The sequence below is a fragment of the Centroberyx affinis genome, unplaced genomic scaffold (genome assembly GCF_046629955.1).
Source record: "Centroberyx affinis isolate AG114_WGS23_722 - 3 ecotype Tasmania unplaced genomic scaffold, CSIRO-AGI_Caff_v1 ptg004063l_1, whole genome shotgun sequence".
NCBI lineage: Eukaryota > Metazoa > Chordata > Actinopteri > Beryciformes > Berycidae > Centroberyx > Centroberyx affinis.
This window is the reverse complement of record NW_027281856.1, coordinates 1-20,000: the sequence shown is the minus strand read 5'-3', so window position 1 is coordinate 20,000 and position 20,000 is coordinate 1. Positions and strand designations below refer to the sequence as shown.

Here is a 20,000-nt window from a genome sequence, read left to right as displayed (position 1 = left end):
GACTACCCTGGACTACCTAAACTACCCTGGACTACCCTGAACTACCCTGGACTACCCTGGACTACCCAAACTACCATGGACTACCCTGAACTACCCTGGACTACCCAGAACTACCCTGGACTACCCTGAGCTACCCAGAACTACCCTGGACTACCCAAACTACCATGGACTACCCTGGACTACCCAAACTACCATGGACTACCCTGGACTACCCTAAACTACCCTGGACTACCCTGAGCTACCCTGGACTACCCTGAACTACCCCGGACTACCCAGAACTACCCTGGACTACCCTGGATGACCCTGAACTACCCTGGACTACCCAGAACTACCCTGGACTACCCAAACTACCATGGACTACCCTGGACTACCCTAAACTACCCTGGACTACCCTGGACTACCCTGGACTACCCTGAACTACCCAGAACTACCCTGGACTACCCTGGACTACCCAAACTACCATGGACTACCCTGGACTACCCAAACAACCATGGACTACCCTGGACTACCCTAAACTACCCTGGACTACCCTGAACTACCCAGAACTACCCTGGACTACCCTGAGCTACCCAGAACTACCCTGGACTACCCTGGACTACCCGAACTACCATGGACTACCCTGGACTACCCAAACTACCATGGACTACCCTGGACTACCCAAACTACCATGGACTACCCTGAACTACCCTGGACTACCCTGGACTACCCAGAACTACCCTGGACTACCCTGAGCTACCCAGAACTACCCTGGACTACCCTGGACTACCCAAACTACCATGGACTACCCTGGACTACCCAAACTACCATGGACTACCCTGGACTACCCTAAACTACCCTGGACTACCCTGAGCTACCCTGGACTACCCTGAACTACCCCGGACTACCCAGAACTACCCTGGACTACCCTGGACTACCCAAACTACCATGGACTACCCTGAACTACCCCGGACTACCCAGAACTACCCTGGACTACCCAAACTACCATGGACTACCCTGGACTACCCTAAACTACCCTGGACTACCCTGGACTACCCTGGACTACCCTGAACTACCCAGAACTACCCTGGACTACCCTGGACTACCCTGGACTACCCAAACTACCATGGACTACCCTGGACTACCCAAACAACCATGGACTACCCTGGACTACCCTAAACTACCCTGGACTACCCTGAACTACCCTGAACTACCCTGGACTACCCAGAACTACCCTGGACTACCCTGAGCTACCCAGAACTACCCTGGACTACCCTGGACTACCCGAACTACCATGGACTACCCTGGACTACCCAAACTACCATGGACTACCCTGGACTACCCAAACTACCATGGACTACCCTGAACTACCCTGGACTACCCAGAACTACCCTGGACTACCCTGAGCTACCCAGAACTACCCTGGACTACCCTGGACTACCCAAACTACCATGGACTACCCTGGACTACCCAAACTACCATGGACTACCCTGGACTACCCTAAACTACCCTGGACTACCCTGAGCTACCCTGGACTACCCTGAACTACCCCGGACTACCCAGAACTACCCTGGACTACCCTGGACTACCCAAACTACCATGGACTACCCTGAACTACCCCGGACTACCCAGAACTACCCTGGACTAGCCCGGACTACCCTAGTAATCCTACAGAGGTACATGGTGTACCCCTTGGACTACCTTAACCTGTCTGTCTGTCTGTCTCACCGTCTCTGGTCACCTCCACCACAAACAGCCCGTCCTCAGTTCCCAGGGCGATCCGCTCCCGATCTGCAGAGAGAGAGAGAGAGCGAGAGAGAGAGAGAGAGAGAGAGAGAGAGAACAAGAGAGACAGAGAGACAGAGAGACAGAGACAGAGACAGAGACAGAGAGACAGAGAGAGAGAGAGACAGAGAGAGAGAGACAGAGAGACAGAGAGAGAGAGAGAGAGAGAGAGAGAGAGAGAGACAGAGAGAGAGAGAGAGAGAGAGACAGAGAGAGAGAGAGAGAGAGACAGACAGACAGACAGAGAGGTATAAGCGACCACACTACAGATTCCTCTTATTGATCATAAAACATTCTGAACAGCTGGACGATTCTCCAGAACAACTTCTGACCCTGTCAGTTTCTGTCAGTCAGAAACTCGTCTGCCGTCTGTTGTCACCTTGCTGTCAGTCTGTTGTCAGTCTGTTGTCACCTTGCTGTCAGTCTGTTGTCAGTCTGTTGTCAGTCTGTTGTCAGTCTGTTGTCACCTTGCTGTCAGTCTGTTGTCACCTTGCTGTCAGTCTGTTGTCAGTCTGTTGTCAGTCTGTTGTCACCTTGCTGTCAGTCTGTTGTCAGTCTGTTGTCAGTCTGTTGTCAGTCTGTTGTCACCTTGCTGTCAGTCTGTTGTCAGTCTGTTGTCACCTTGCTGTCAGTCTGTTGTCAGTCTGTTGTCAGTCTGTTGTCACCTTGCTGTCAGTCTGTTGTCAGTCTGTTGTCACCTTGCTGTCAGTCTGTTGTCAGTCTGTTGTCACCTTGCTGTCAGTCTGTTGTCAGTCTGTTGTCAGTCTGTTGTCACCTTGCTGTCAGTCTGTTGTCACCTTGATGTCAGTCTGTTGTCAGTCTGTTGTCAGTGTTGTCACCTTGCTGTCAGTCTGTTGTCAGTCTGTTGTCACCTTGCTGTCAGTCTGTTGTCAGTCTGTTGTCACCTTGCTGTCAGTCTGTTGTCAGTCTGTTGTCAGTCTGTTGTCACCTTGCTGTCAGTCTGTTGTCACCTTGCTGTCAGTCTGTTGTCAGTCTGTTGTCAGTCTGTTGTCACCTTGCTGTCAGTCTGTTGTCAGTCTGTTGTCAGTCTGTTGTCACCTTGCTGTCAGTCTGTTGTCAGTCTGTTGTCAGTCTGTTGTCTCCTTGCTGTCAGTCTGTTGTCAGTCTGTTGTCAGTCTGTTGTCACCTTGCTGTCACCTTGCTGTCAGTCTGTTGTCATCTTGCTGTCAGTCTGTTGTCAGTCTGTTGTCAGTCTGTTGTCAGTCTGTTGTCCAGGTAACAGACAGTGAGTTGTGTCACAGCCTTCAAAACAACACAAGCTGCTGCAGGCCGTTTCTTTAGAGTTCCAAAAACTGCAAATAATGTTCCGGTTATAAGCGAACCGGTTCCTGTTCCTGCTCCCTCCAGCTGTTCTGCAGGAGGACCTGGACCTGGACCTGGACATGGACCTGGACCTGGACCTGGACCTGGACCTGGACATGGACATGGACCTGGACCTGGACCTGGACCTGGACCTGGACCTGTCTGTGTGTTCTGTGACAGACTGACTGACATGACTACATTTTCATTTTTGGAGGGACTGTTCCTTTAATAACCGTAGTAGTACTAACCCAGTACTGCAGCAGACAGAGTCAAGAAGGTATGAGTCATATTGCAACAGTATTACAGTAGTACTACAGTAGTACTACAGTAGTATTACAGTAGTAGTACTAACCCAGTACTGCAGCAGACAGAGTGGTCTTGATGACAGGCAGTGAGGAGTCGTAGGCCTCCTGCAGAACGTGCACCTGTCGGTTCCTCAGCAGGTTCTTGGTCAGGATGGTCTGCAGACCCTCCAGGATCCCCACCCACCTCCGCTTCTCCGCCTCGCTCTCCGCCAGGACCAGGAGAGAGACGGAGCGCAGGGGGGAGCTGAGCAGGGAGGAGGTGACCTGGGGGGGGGGGGGGGGTCAGGGGTCAATAACAACACTAATAACACTGTTCAATAAACTGTAAGTGAGTCAAATATAGAGTAGGAGGGGACAGGGAATACAGAGGATCCTATATTAAAGCAGGAGGGGACAGTGACTCACTCTGAAGATACAGGGAACGTCCTTCCTGGTAGCGTGGATCACATCTGATGCCAAAACAGAACTGACTGAGAACTCCTCATCTCTGCAACACACACACACACACACACACACACACACACACACACACACACACACACACACACACACACACACACACACACACACACACACACACACACACACACACACACACACACACACACACACACACTCAGTATTATTCAGACATCTGAACATTTTGTACATTTTTAAGTCCGTAATATAAAAAACAGAACAATATAACAGGAGAATAGATAATGCATTAGTATAACCAGGTGAGCAGACAGAGAGACAGGTGAGCAGACAGACAGACAGGTGAGCAGACAGACAGGTGAGCAGACAGACAGACAGACAGACAGGTGAGCAGACAGACAGGTGAGCAGACAGACAGGTGAGCAGACAGACAGACAGGTGAGCAGACAGACAGGTGAGCAGACAGACAGACAGACAGGTGAGCAGACAGACAGACAGACAGGTGAGCAGACAGACAGGTGAGCAGACAGACAGACAGACAGACAGACAGGTGAGCAGACAGACAGGTACCTGAGGTCCAGCACCAGACTGGCCACCACGCCCGGCTGGGTGGATTTCCCCTCTGGAACCTCGTAGAGGAAAAGCTTACAGTCACACACCACAGCAAAGGCTCTCTGCCAGCCCTTCTTCACCCCACTGGGCTTCGGGATCTGCACACACACACACACACACACACACACACACACACACACACACACACACACACACACACACACACACACACACACACACACACACACACACACACACACACACACACACACAACACACACACACACACACACACACACACACACACACACACACACACACACACACACACACACACATAAATATACAGTATATACACAGGACACCACACATCATGCTTCACTGCATGATGAACAGGCTCTCTGCCTTCTGCATCTGAACATACATGACACACACATGTATGTAAATATCTACACAGTATAAATCCATACGGTCACAGGTCTGTTAGCTGGTCTGTTAGCTGGTCTGTTAGCTGGTCTGTTAGCTGGTCTGTTAGCTGGTCTGTTAGCTGGTCTGCAGCACAGACACAGACTTCAGTTTAAAACGTCTGTCAGTTTCTCTGAAGACAGACAGCAGCTCATCTCTCAGCTGTGAAAAACACTTTCATGTTTCATACAGAACAACAAGGTGCTTCAGTCTGCTGCAGCTCAGTGTGTCAGACCATCCACTGCTGACCTGAGTCCACTGGATACATGGAGCCAAACATGTTCTGTATGTACTACTACTACTACTGTGTGTACTGACTCCACATGTACTACTACTACTGTGTGTACTGACTCCACATGTACTACTACTACTGTGTGTACTGACTCCACATGTACTACTACTACTGTGTGTACTGACTCCACATGTACTACTACTACTGTGTGTACTGACTCCACATGTACTACTACTACTGTGTGTACTGACTCCACATGTACTACTACTACTGTGTGTACTGACTCCACATGTACTACTACTACTGTGTGTACTGACTCCACATGTACTACTACTACTGTGTGTACTGACTCCACATGTACTACTACTACTGTGTGTACTGACTCCACATGTACTACTACTACTGTGTGTACTGACTCCACATGTACTACTACTACTGTGTGTACTGACTCCACATACAGGCCCATCACTAGTTAGTACTGTTAATACTGTGTCAGTACTGCATACCGCATCAGTACTGCGTCAGTACTGCGTCAGTACTGCGTCAGTACAGTGTCAGTACTCTGTCAGTGCTCTGTCAGTACTGTCAGTACTGCGTCAGTACTGTCAGTACTCTGTCAGTACTGTGTCAGTACTGCGTCAGTGCTCTGTCAGTGCTCTGTCAGTACTGCGTCAGTACTCTGTCAGTACTCTGTCAGTGCTCTGTCAGTACTGCGTCAGTACTCTGTCAGTACTCTGTCAGTACTGTGTCAGTACTGCGTCAGTGCTCTGTCAGTGTTCTGTCAGTACTGCGTCAGTACCGTGTCAGTACTGTTAGTACTGCGTCAGTACTGCGTCAGTACTGCGTCAGTACTGCGTCAGTACTGCGTCAGTACTCTGTCAGTACTGCGTCAGTACTGTCAGTGCTCTGTCAGTACTCTGTCAGTACTGCATCAGTACTGCGTCAGTGCTCTGTCAGTACTCTGTCAGTACTCTGTCAGTGCTCTGTCAGTACTGCGTCAGTACTGCGTCAGTACTCTGTCAGTACTGCGTCAGTACTGCGTCAGTACTCTGTCAGTACTCTGTCAGTACTGCGTCAGTACTGCGTCAGTACTGCGTCCTCACCCTGACGTAGCCCTTGTAAGCGGTCCCGATCCCTCTCTGCACGTCGATGCCCAGCGGCCTCTTGGCCTGCTCTGCTGGGATGGGACAGAGCTGAGGAGCCTGATCTCTACAGGACACATGACAGATAAACGAACACACTGCAGAGAGACAGAGAGAGAGACAGACAGGCAGGGGGAGAGACAGGCAGGCAGGGGGAGAGACAGGCAGGCAGGGGGAGAGACAGGCAGGGGGGGAGAGACAGGCAGGGGGAGAGGGAGGCAGGGGGAGAGGGAGGCAGAGAGACAGACAGGCAGAGGGAGAGACAGACAGGGGGAGAGACAGGCAGGCAGGGGGAGAGGGAGGCAGGGGGAGAGGGAGGCAGAGAGACAGACAGGCAGAGGGAGAGACAGACAGGGGGAGAGACAGGCAGGCAGGGGGAGAGACAGGCAGGGAGAGAGGGGGAGAGACAGACAGGCAGGCAGGGGGAGAGACAGACAGGGGGAGAGACAGGCAGGGAGAGAGAGGGAGACAGGCAGAGAGAGAGAGACAGGCAGGGAGAGAGAGAGACAGGCAGAGAGAGAGACAGGCAGGCAGAGAGAGACAGGCAGGCAGAGAGGGAGGCAGAGAGAGAGACAGGCAGGGAGAGAGAGAGAGAGACAGGCAGGGAGAGAGGGGGAGAGACAGGCAGGGAGAGAGACAGGCAGGGGGAGAGACAGGCAGAGAGAGAGGGGGAGAGACAGGCAGGGAGAGAGAGAGACAGGCAGAGAGACAGACAGACAGGCAGAGAGATATAGATTAGATTAACATTATTGTTATCTAGTGGAAAACAGAGAACTGCTGTGTGTGTGTGTGTGTGTGTGTGTGTGTGTGTGTGTGGTGTGTGTGTGTGTGTGTGTGTGTGTGTGTGTGTGTGTGTGTGTGTGTGTGTGTGTGTGTGTGTGTGTGTGTGTGGTGTGTGTGTGTGTGTGTGTGTGTGTGTGTGTGTACCTTCACAGGCGTAGCCCTGTCTGATGAGTCCCACCATCAGAGAGGTGCAGTGTGTGCACTGCGTCGGACTGGAGAACGTCTTGATGCTCAGCTGGTGAGCTTTGGGCTGCACACACACACACACACACACACACACACACACACACACACACACACACACACACACACACACACACACACACACACACACACACACACACACACACACACACATTATTATTATGGGACTTAGAGAAAAAAGTTATTTTGAACACACACTCTCTGGTGTGTGTGTGTGTGTGTGTCTGTGTGTGTGTGTGTGTGTGTACCTTTGGTGTGGTCAGTGCTGAGGTCTGGTAGGCAGGGGAGGGGCTGGCTGGGACCGCAACTGGTTTGACTGGTTCCTGGAGAGAGAGAGAGAGAGAGCGAGAGAGAGACAGAGAGAGAGAGAGAGGGAGACAGAGAGACAGACAGAGAGAGAGAGAGAGAGAGAGAGACAGGATGATACTCAGTATCTTAAAGGTTCTGTAGAATGTGAATCTCATGGTGTGTGTGTGTGTGTGTGTGGTGTGTGTGTGTGTGTGTGGTGTGTGTGTGTGTGTGTGTGTGTGTGTGTGTGTGTGGTGAGTGTGTGTGTGTGTGTGTGTGTGTGGTGTGTGTGTGTGTCTCACATCGTGCTCGGAGGTGGTGGAGGGTGAAGGGGGCGTGGTCTCTGGTTTCAGGGGGGTGGAGTCAACATCAGTGACAGAGCTGGTCTGTGGGTCAGAGGTCAGGAGGTGATACTTTAAACATCATTAACATATTCAATATTAACATATTCAATATTAACATATTCAATATTCATGTTAGAACCTGCTGCCACACACATGAAGAACAGCTGTGTGTTCTGTAGGAACCAGATCAGTTAGTGTCTTCTGATTTCTGTCATGAAGGTTGATGATTAAAATCAGTCAGATCACAGATCAGCTGAGTCACTCAGACCAGCTGATCCCACCTGATCCCAGCTGATCCCAGCTGACCCCGCCTGATCCCACCTGATCCCACCTGATCCCAGCTGACCCCACCTGACCCCACCTGGTCCCACCTGATCCCACCTGATCCCACCTGATCCCAGCTGATCCCACCTGGTCCCACCTGATCCGAGCTGATCCCACCCGATCCCAGCTGATCCCACCTGACCCCACCCGACCCCAGCTGATCCCACCTGATCCCAACTGACCCCGCCTGATCCCACCCGGTCCCAGCTGATCCCACCTGATCCCAGCTGATCACTGAATCTATGCATTCAGTCCAGAGAGATCAGACTCCAGAGCTTCATCAGGTTGCAGCTTCCTGTTTCATCAGCTGATAGTTAGTGGAGCGCTGGGTGGCTATGCTAACAGCTAATGGCTAACAGCTAATGGCTAACAGCTAATGGCTAACAGCTAATGGCTAACAGGGGTTTGTGAGGTCAGGCTATGCTAACCAGAGTCATTCCATCCTGTAGGCTTTAGCTATTGGTTAGCAGCTGAGTAGTACTGATGTAGTACTGATGTAGTACTGATGTAGTACTGATGTAGTACTGCTACTGTGTGAGGAGAGCTGGCCAGGACACAACAGACTGATTAATATTAATGAGTCTTTAAACATTACAGACTGGTTTAAATGAACTGCTCTTTTCACACATGATGCTAACGATGCTAACGATGCTACAGCTAAATCCCAGCTGGACACCGAGGTCAAAGGTCACTACCTTCCAAGACTGGAAGCTAGTCCATATTAGCATGCTACTAGCATAATGCTAATGTTGCGTAGCCACACCTCCGTCTCACACCAACAGGTCTGGAAACTTCTGCCTCGTTTATAAAACCGATTCCACCCTGAAGAGGAAAAGCTCAGCGCATAAACATAATCAGATTCATAAAACCATGAGTACACACACCTGCATTTCCTTTACAAATCACAATCCAACCTGAAATGTTGCACCTCAGGCTCCGCCCCTTCACTCCCACAATGCACCACAGACGGATAAACGCTCTGAATGAACACCGATGTGTTTATCTTTCGTTCTCTGAGAGAGAAACCGCAGCCGGAGCAGAGGAGCGTCCCGGGCCTCGGCTCGGACACGGAGCCAGAGCCAGAGCTTTATCCAACTAAAACTACAACAGAACCGTCAGATGGAAGAAAGACAAGAAACCAGAGCGGGACCGGAGGGCGAGGACGCACCGGAGCTCTGTGCCCTGTACTGTCTCACCTCCCTGACCCCGACTCACATTTTCACTCAAGTTTGTTTTTATAAATCTGAAAAGTGGCGAAATGTTCAGACCGGTTTAGAGCGCAACTAACTGATCCTGAGGAGCCGTTTGATTGGCTCAGAGTGTGAAAACAGGCCCCCCCCCCCCCTCCCTCTGTCCCGTCAGCACCAGGCTCCGCCCACACGCACTTTGATTGGTCCGGAGCCTGATGACGGCCCACAGAGGCTCCGCCCCTTTTCTAACGGTTCCGTTTGAATCGGCAGATGGAGGCGGGGCTACGGCAGATCGGCACCATGCTGGCACCAGGGGATTATGGGTAGGGCTAGAGGAAGCTAGGGATTGTGGGTAATCTGGACGAGGAACTTACTTCTTCCAAACAGGCTAGAAGAGAGGAGGCAGACGAGGACACTGACGCCTTATCAGAGAGAGACAGACAGCTTCAGCTACTGACACACTGAACTACTGACACACTGTCTGAACTACTGACACACTATCTGAACTACTGACACACTGAACTACTGACACACTATCTGAACTACTGACACACTATCTGAACTACTGACACACTGAACTACTGACACACTGAACTACTGACACACTGTCTGAACTACTGACACACTGAACTAATGACACACTGTCTGAACTACTGACACACTGAACTACTGACACACTATCTGAACTACTGACACACTGTCTGAACTACTGACACACTGAACTAATGACACACTGTCTGAACTACTGACACACTGAACTACTGACACACTATCTGAACTACTGACACACTGTCTGAACTACTGACACACTGTCTGAACTACTGACACACTGAACTACTGACACACTATCTGAACTACTGACACACTGAACTACTGACACACTATCTGAACTACTGACACACTGTCTGAACTACTGACACACTGAACTACTGACACGGTCTGAACTACTGACACACTATCTGAACTACTGACACACTGAACTACTGACACACTATCTGAACTACTGACACACTGTCTGAACTACTGACACACTGAACTACTGACACACTATCTGAACTACTGACACTGTCTGAACTACTGACACACTGAACTAATGACACACTGTCTGAACTACTGACACACTGAACTACTGACACACTGAACTACTGACACACTGTCTGATCTACTGACACACTGAACTACTGACACACTGTCTGATCTACCGACACTGAACTACTGACACACTGTCTGAACTACGGACACACTGAATTACTGACACACTGTCTGAACTACTGACACACTGTCTGAACTACTGACACTGAACTACTGACACACTGTCTGAACTACTGACACACTATCTGAACTACTGACACACTGTCTGATCTACTGACACACTGAACTACTGACACACTGAACTACTGACACACTATCTGAACTACTGACACTGTCTGAACTACTGACACACTATCTGAACTACTGACACACTGTCTGAACTACGGACACACTGAACTACTGACACACTGTCTGAACTACTGACACACTGTCTGAACTACTGACACTGAACTACTGACACACTGTCTGAACTACTGACACACTATCTGAACTACTGACACACTGTCTGATCTACTGACACACTGAACTACTGACACACTGAACTACTGACACACTATCTGAACTACTGACACTGTCTGAACTACTGACACACTGAACTAATGACACACTGTCTGAACTACTGACACACTGTCTGAACTACTGACACTGAACTACTGACACACTGTCTGAACTACTGACACACTATCTGAACTACTGACACACTGTCTGATCTACTGACACACTGAACTACTGACACACTGAACTACTGACACACTATCTGAACTACTGACACTGTCTGAACTACTGACACACTGAACTACTGACACACTGTCTGAACTACTGACACACTGAACTACTGACACACTGAACTACTGACACACTGTCTGAACTACTGACACACTGTCTGAACTACTGACACACTGTCTGAACTACTGACACACTGTCTGATCTACCGACACACTGAACTACTGACACACTGTCTGAACTACGGACACTGAACTACTGACACACTGTCTGAACTACTGACACACTGTCTGAACTACTGACACACTGAACTAATGACACACTGTCTGAACTACTGACACACTGTCTGAACTACTGACACACTGAACTAATGACACACTGTCTGAACTACTGACACACTGTCTGATCTACTGACACTGTCTGATCTACTGACACACTGAACTACTGACACACTGTCTGAACTACTGACACACTGTCTGAACTACTGACACACTGAACTAATGACACACTGTCTGAACTACTGACACACTGTCTGAACTACTGACACACTGTCTGAACTACTGACACACTGAACTAATGACACACTGTCTGATCTACTGACACACTGTCTGATCTACTGACACACTGTCTGATCTACTGACACACTGAACTACTGACACACTGTCTGAACTACTGACACTGAACTACTGACACACTGTCTGAACTACTGACACACTGTCTGATCTACTGACACACTGTCTGAACTACTGACACACTGTCTGATCTACTGACACACTGAACTACTGACACACTGAACTACTGACACACTATCTGAACTACTGACACTGTCTGAACTACTGACACACTGAACTACTGACACACTGTCTGAACTACTGACACACTGTCTGAACTACTGACACTGAACTACTGACACACTGTCTGAACTACTGACACACTATCTGAACTACTGACACACTGTCTGATCTACTGACACACTGAACTACTGACACACTGAACTACTGACACACTATCTGAACTACTGACACTGTCTGAACTACTGACACACTGAACTAATGACACACTGTCTGAACTACTGACACACTGAACTACTGACACACTATCTGAACTACTGACACACTGTCTGATCTACTGACACACTGAACTACTGACACACTGAACTACTGACACACTGTCTGAACTACTGACACACTGTCTGAACTACTGACACACTGTCTGATCTACCGACACACTGAACTACTGACACACTGTCTGAACTACGGACACTGAACTACTGACACACTGTCTGAACTACTGACACACTGTCTGAACTACTGACACACTGAACTAATGACACACTGTCTGAACTACTGACACACTGTCTGATCTACTGACACACTGTCTGATCTACTGACACACTGTCTGAACTACTGACACTGAACTACTGACACACTGTCTGAACTACTGACACACTGTCTGATCTACTGACCAAACAGCAGCTGTGTCTGTAACCTGCAGCCTGGATCCAACATGGCGGCCTGCCCTCTCTGTCCTGACCTGCTTCACCTCAGGAAACTGGCCCAGAGCATGCTGGGTAAAGAGCAGAGGGGCAGACGGAGGGGCGGAGCCATGTTTCACCAAGCTCCTCCCCTCCCATCACTCCTCCAATCAGAGCGGCTTCCAGACAAATATACAGCAAACACCTGACTCAGCGAGTTCAGAACCAGCAGAACCTGGAGAACCTCCAACTACTGACACTGTCTGTGAGACGCTCTGATTGGAGGAGTGATGGGAGGGGAGGAGCTTCAAACATGGCCCCGCCCCTCTGTCTGGCAGACAGACAGACAGGCAGACAGGCAGACAGACAGACAGACAGACAGGCAGACAGACAGGCAGACAGACAGACAGACAGGCAGACAGACAGGTGACTCACCCTGAAGGTCAGGTCGTGGGCCAGAGGAGAGGTGTTGAAGTATTCAAAGATGGAGTCCTGGAAGTCAGGAAGCTTCAGACCTAGAGAGAGAGAGAGAGAGAGAGAGAGAGAGAGAGAGAGAGAGAGAGAGAGAGAGAGAGAGAGAGAGAGAGAGAGAGAGAGAGAGAGACAGACAGAGAGAGAGACAGACAGAGAGACAGACAGACAGAGTATGGTAATTTTCCTGTAGCTCAGATTAAAGATGCGTTCACACCAAACGTGAAGCGACTCTTCACCTCTACACAACGTTACGCTGTGACCCCGCTGTGACCCCGCTGTGACCCCGCTGTGACCCCGCTGTGACCCCGCTGTGACCCCGCTGGGACCCCGCTGGGACCCCGCTGGGACCCCGGCCGGATCATCGGGAATAGATCAGCACCGCGGCCCGGGGAACTCTGGGAAGGTCGGCAGGAAGTCCTGGGCCTGACCTCCAGGCTCTGTGTCTGTCTCTGTCTCTGCTGACAGGACAGACAGACAGCTGGACTGAGCTCATGAATAATGCATCACTGACCAGGCAGTCTGACTTCCTCTCTGACTTCTCTCCAAGCTCTGTCCTGTTTGTTACGGTCTCTGTGCCTGGAGACAGACGTCCTCCTTCAGCCTGTCCTCCTTCAGCCTGTCCTCCATCAGCCTGTCCTCCTTCAGCCTGTCCTCCATTTTGTGATTGAACGTCAGGACGTCAGAATAACAGACAGACTTGTCAGTTGTACAGTGTGTCCAGCAGAGGCAGTGTGACTCCATCATGGATCTAGAAGCTGTGAAGCTACAACAGGCTGAGTGACGAGGAAATGAACTCATGTCCAATGGAGGATTAAAACTAAAGTTTATATCTTATTTTCCCCTCAGTGCAGAAGGTTTCCATCTTGATCTTTTCCTCCGCTCCGACTCGCTGGAGCCGCTCGGCGTTTTTTCACCTTTTCTCTTGTGATCTGATCCCAGGTCAGCCTGATCCCAGGTCAGCCCGATCCCAGGTCAGCCTGATCCCAGGTCAGCCTGATCCCAGGTCAGCCTGATCATCGGGTTACAGGGCGCCGATCACGGGTCTGCTCCGATCCACTCGGGTTTTACACATAATGACAAACAGACCCGGGACCCGCGGTAATAGAACCGGACCCGACCCGGACCCGACTGACCGTAATAAAACGTGGACCCGAACCCGTACGGGTCCCGGGTCGGGTCTCGGATCCTAGGGTCCGGGTAGACCCGTGAAGACCTCTACCTGCTACTCGCCCAATGGAAAACCAAAAAGGTCGAGTCGGCACCATGTGTGGAGGAGCAGCTTCAGCTGTCTCACCTCTCTCAGCTGTCTCACCTCCCTCAGCTGTCTCACCTCTCTCAGCTGTCTCACCTCTCTCAGCTGTCTCACCTCTCTCAGCTGTCTCACCTCTCTCAGGTGTCTCACCTCCCTCAGCTGTCTCACCTCTCTCAGCTGTCTCACCTCCCTCAGCTGTCTCACCTCCCTCAGCTGTCTCACCTCTCTCAGCTGTCTCACCTCTCTCGGAGCGGGACCGGCTCTCCTCCAGCTCCTTCTTCAGACTCTCCAGCTGTTCAGACATTTCCCTGCTCCTCACCTCCGACTCCTTCAGCTTACTGCAGAGAGACAGACAGGCAGAGAGAGAGACAGGCAGGGGGAGAGATAGACAGACAGGGGGAGAGAGAGACAGACAGGGGGAGAGAGAGACAGGGGGGGAAAGACAGACAGGCAGGGGGAGAGAGAGACAGACAGTGAGAGAGACAGACAGGCAGAGAGAGAGACAGGCAGGGGGAGAGACAGACAGGCAGGGGGAGAGAGACAGGGAGAGAGGGAGAGAAAGAATAAACTGAGGAGTGAAATCAGGGAATCAGGTCTATAGTTGTAGATGTTTAATATCTTGTAGTGAACTCTCTCTCTCTCCACCCCCCTCCTCTCTCTCTCCCTCCCCCCCCCTCTCTCTCTCTCTCTCTCCCCCCCCCTCCCCCCCCTCTGTGTGGTTGACCTCTGACCTCTCGAAGGAGATGTTGTTGGCCTTGACCCTGCGCAGCTCGTCCTGGACCAGCTGCTTGGCTCTGATCTCAGCCTCCAGAGCAGACTGCAGCTCCAGACGGGCCGACATGTCCAGCTTCTGACTCCTCCTCACCTTCCACAGGGGGTCCTACACACACACAGGAGGAGGAGGAGGAAGGAGGAGGAGGAGGAGGAGGAGAGGAGACAAGGAGAGGAGGAGGAGGAGGAGAGGAGAGGAGGAGAGGAGGAGAGAGGAGGGGAGGAGAGAGAGGAGGGAGGAGAGAGGAGAGGAGACAAGGAGAGGAGAGAGGAGAAGAGGAGGTTATAAATTCTAGTATATATATATAATATACACACACTTATATACTGTATATATATGTATATATATAAATATATATATATATGTGTGCAAAAGTCTTAGGCATATGTCAAAGAAATCCATAAAGTGAAGATGCTTTCAAAACGAATGAAATGAAAAGTTTCTGAAAATCAAAAATGTAAAATAAACAGCAATCTGACACTGATGCAGAAAACAAATAAACATCTAAGACTTCTAAGAAATGCCTAAGACTTTTGCACAGTACTGTACATATATATATCTATATAACATATAGATATATATATCTATATAACATATATATATCTATATAACATATATATCTATATAACATATATATATCTATATAATACAGAGTCCCAGCCTGCTCCTCCAGCAGAGCCTCATGTGCAGCAGCTCAGTATGTGAAGCAGCAGACAGTGAAGTTAAGTTTAGTTTAGTTTAGTTAGTTAGTTTAGTTAGTTTAGTTAGTTTAGTTTAGTTAGTTTAGTTAGTTTAGTTAGTTTAGTTTAGTTAGTTTAGTTAGTTTAGTTAGTTTAGTTTAGTTTAGTTAGTTTAGTTAGTTTAGTTAGTTTAGTTTAGTTTAGTTAGTTAGTTAGTTAGTTAGTTAGTTAGTTAGTTTAGTTTAGTTTAGTTAGTTTAGTTAGTTTAGTTAGTTTAGTTAGTTTAGTTTAGTTTAGTTAGTTTAGTTTAGTTAGTTTAGTTAGTTTAGTTTAGTTTAGTTAGTTTAGTTTAGTTAGTTTAGTTAGTTTAGTTTAGTTTAGTTAGTTTAGTTAGTTTAGTTTAGTTTAGTTTAGTTAGTTTAGTTAGTTTAGTTTAGTTAGTTTAGTTTAGTTTAGTTAGTTTAGTTAGTTTAGTTAGGTTTAGTTTAGTTTAGTTTAGTTAGTTTAGTTTAGTTAGTTTAGTTAGTTTAGTTTAGTTTTCTGTCAGCATCAGAAACAGCTGATCACACTGCAGTCTGTAGAGTTTACAGAGAAAACAGCTTGTGAATGAGAGGTCAGAGGTCAGAGGTCAGAGGTCAGACTGGTTCAGCTCTTTACAGCAGCAGAGGTCTGACTCAGGACAGAGAACCTCGAGGTGGACCGGCTGCAGACTGCTGCTCACAGGGTTTCCTCTCTAGAGGTTTGGTCAGGTGACCTTCATCAGGTTCTGCAGCAGCAGAACCACACCGGGTTCTCCTCCTGTCAGTTCCCTCCAGGCTCCGGTAGAACCTGATCACTGAAGTTTGGAAAAACGTCGTCTGGTCTGACGGATCTCGATTTCTGCTGAGGCGGACTGTCGGTCAGGATTTGGCGCAGACCGCATGAGTCCGTGGATCCGTCCTGTCTAAACTTGGAACCGGATAACGGAACCCAAACGGAGGCTGTGTGCTGTTTCTTTGTTTCAGATTTCAGCGGGTGTAGACCTCATGTGAGACTCCAATGCGGATTAGGCCACAATCACATGAAGCTAGAACCAGCAGCATGCGATGACATCATCCTGTGTGACCTTTGACCTCTGTGTGTCTGATGATGAATGAAGCTCGCCGATAATGTGGTGACGCTCTGCTGATGATGTCACATGACAGTGGGTCATCTGGAGCAGTGGTTCCTGTCCTGATCCTGGACTAACGGTTCCTGTCCTGATCCTGGACTAACGTTTCTTGGATTTACGGTTTCTGGACTAACGGTTCCTGTCCTGATCCTGGACTAACGGTTCCTGTCCTGATCCTGGACTAACGTTTCTTGGACTTACGGTTTCTGGACTAACGGTTCCTGTCCTGATCCTGGACTAACGGTTCCTGTCCTGTTCCTGGACTAACGTTTCTGGATTTACGGTTTCTGGACTAACGGTTCCTGTCCTGATCCTGGACGAACGGTTCCTGTCCTGTTCCTGGACTAACGTTTCTTGGACTTACGGTTTCTGGACTAACGGTTCCTGTTCTGATCCTGGACTAACGGTTCCTGTCCTGTTCCTGGACTAATGTTTCCTGGACTAACGGTTTCTGGACTAACGGTTCCTGTACTGATCCTGGACTAACTGTTCCTGTCCTGTTCCTGGACTAACGTTTCCTGGACTAACGGTTTCTGGACTAACGGTTTCTGGACTAACGGTTCCTGTACTGATGCTGGACTAACGGCTCCTGTCCTGTTCCTGGACTAACAGTTCCTGTCCTGATCCTGGACTAACGGTTCCTGTCCTGTTCCTGGACTAACGGTTCCTGTCCTGATCCTGGACTAACAGTTCCTGTACTGATCCTGGACCAGCGGTACTGATCCTGGTCTGTCCTTGGAGCTCCACCCACATCAGCTGATTCCAGGTCTTCTCAAACCTCAGGACCCCAGAAGGTCCTGGAACCCAGTTTGGGAACCAGTGTGCTCCACCAGTCACTAGCGGCCAGCCTTATGAGTGACAGACATGCGAGCCAGTAGCCATGCAAGCTCCTTGGACCCGCCCAGAACCAGGTCCTGCGTCAGCATTGGCTGGAAGCTGGTGACTGACACACTCACCCTCCTGTCTCCACCAATAGGAGGCCAGGGCTTCTGCGGGGGCGTGGCCACTCCTGACTCTCGCTGAGGCAGCATTTCAGATAGAAGAATCCAATAAAAATCAACAGGTAGTACAGTACAAATACTACTACTATAGTACACGCTCACTACTGCTGGTACTATAGTACACGCTCACTACTGCTGGTACTATAGTGAGTCAGTAGTGTGTTCAGAGGTTGTCGTCCGTCTCATTGGATCTTTAGAGGAAACCTGTCAGATCCATCAGTCTGTGATGATCAATACATTCCACCTGCCTCGTCTACTTCTACATCAGTCAGTGATTTACTACGTTTCCCAGAATGCCTTTCTCCCCTTCCTCAAACCCAGCCTGTCTCTCTACTGCAGTGCATGCTGGTCTCTCTCCTCTCCTCTGATGGATCTCTCCCTGTATGACTGTTGAACGTCTCTTGGTTCAAAATGGCGGCTCTAGAAAGAAGAAGCCCTCGCTCTTTGGTTCTGAGGGACTGACACCAAAACCTGACGTTTACCGCTGAGGTTTTACATCCTGAAACATTTTCTGATGTGATGTGTCTGTTACTGTGTGTATTAGTGTGTATTAGTGTGTATGTCAGGTGTGTGTGTGTGTGTGTGTGTGTGTGTGTGTGTTACCAGAGGTCTGGTGCCCAGGCTGGAGCTGCGGAGCGTCTCCAGCTCCTCTGTCATCTTGGAGGCCAGAGCCTGAAGGTAGCCTCGAGCATCCTTCTCATCACTCACCCTGCACACACACACACACACACACACACACACACACACAGCATTTGTAAATATTTCCATGCCAGAAGATGCTATAAGGCTGAATGTAACATCACTTATTATTATTACTACTAGATAGTTTTCTTGGAAAGAACAGACTGAAGTTTCTTGGCAGCTACAGTAGCAGCTGAAGTCTGGCTGCTGTGATTCTGGACATGTTGTGTTTACTCACCACTGGATGATCTCTGCTATCTGAGCCTCCCAGTGAGCAACACTCTCCTTCTTAGACGACAAATCCTGCAGGTCATCTTCCAACTGACGGTTCTGAGCTGTCAGCTTATCAACAAAGGAACACAACTAGGAGGAGGGGGAGGAGGAGGAGGAGGAGGAGGAGGAGGAGGAGGAGGAGGAGGAGGAAGAGATAAAAGTTTAGAGTCACTTTGCTGTTTTGTCCACAGCTGCAGGCAGTATTAATAACATCAGGCCTGATAACAGTAACAACAGTACAGTGGTAGCAGCAGTAAGTAGCAGTAGTAGTAGAAATAGTAGTAGAAGTAGAAGTGCAAGTTGAAATAGTAGTAGTAGTGGTAGTACTAGTAGTATTACAGTAGCAGTATTACAGTAGTAGTACTATAGTAGTAGTATCTCACCTTGTCAGTCTCAGCAGTTAGCTTGCGGTTGTCTTCTGTCAGCATGTTTCTGTCTCTCTCATATTTCTCCTTCAGAGCTCCGACTGCCTCGTCCATCTCTGTTTGTCTGCAGGTCAACACAGTAACATGTCAACACAGTAACATGTCAACACAGTAACATGTTAACACAGTAACATGTCAACACAGTAACATGTCAACACAGTAACGTGTCAACACAGTAACATGTTAACACAGTAACGTGTCAACACAGTAACATGTCAACACAGTAACATGTCAACACAGTAACATGTCAACACAGTAACGTGTCAACACAGTAACATGTTAACACAGTAACGTGTCAACACAGTAACATGTTAACAGTAACGTGTCAACACAGTGACATGTCAACACAGTAACGTGTCAACACAGTAACATGTTAACAGTAACGTGTCAACACAGTGACGTGTCAACACAGTAACGTGTTAACACAGTAACATGTTAACACAGTAACGTGTCAACACAGTAACGTGTCAACACAGTAACGTGTCAACACAGTAACATGTTAACACAGTAACATGTTAACAGTAACGTGTCAACACAGTGACGTGTCAACACAGTAACATGTTAACAGTAACGTGTCAACACAGTAACGTGTCAACACAGTAACATGTTAACACAGTAACGTGTCAACACAGTAACATGTCAACACAGTAACATGTCAACACAGTAACGTGTC

The 20,000-nt window shown here is 49.1% G+C and overlaps 1 protein-coding gene across 1 annotated transcript in view; it reads right to left on the bottom strand.

The window, feature by feature from the left end:
• The window catches only part of LOC139663631 (serine/threonine-protein kinase MRCK beta-like), a gene marked incomplete at both ends in the record, with an annotated part of 29,991 nt that extends 10,600 nt beyond the window's left edge, over positions 1-19,391 (bottom strand). The window contains 15 exon segments of the mRNA XM_071542355.1: positions 1,705-1,767; positions 3,437-3,653; positions 3,795-3,876; positions 4,377-4,516; positions 6,159-6,295; positions 7,125-7,230; positions 7,433-7,507; positions 7,775-7,858; positions 13,055-13,134; positions 14,586-14,683; positions 15,077-15,225; positions 17,904-17,966; positions 18,552-18,657; positions 18,868-18,992; positions 19,286-19,391. Coding sequence (XP_071398456.1) covers positions 1,705-1,767; positions 3,437-3,653; positions 3,795-3,876; positions 4,377-4,516; positions 6,159-6,295; positions 7,125-7,230; positions 7,433-7,507; positions 7,775-7,858; positions 13,055-13,134; positions 14,586-14,683; positions 15,077-15,225; positions 17,904-17,966; positions 18,552-18,657; positions 18,868-18,992; positions 19,286-19,391 — 1,631 coding nt within the window.
• Between the last annotated feature and the right edge of the window lie 609 nt (positions 19,392-20,000).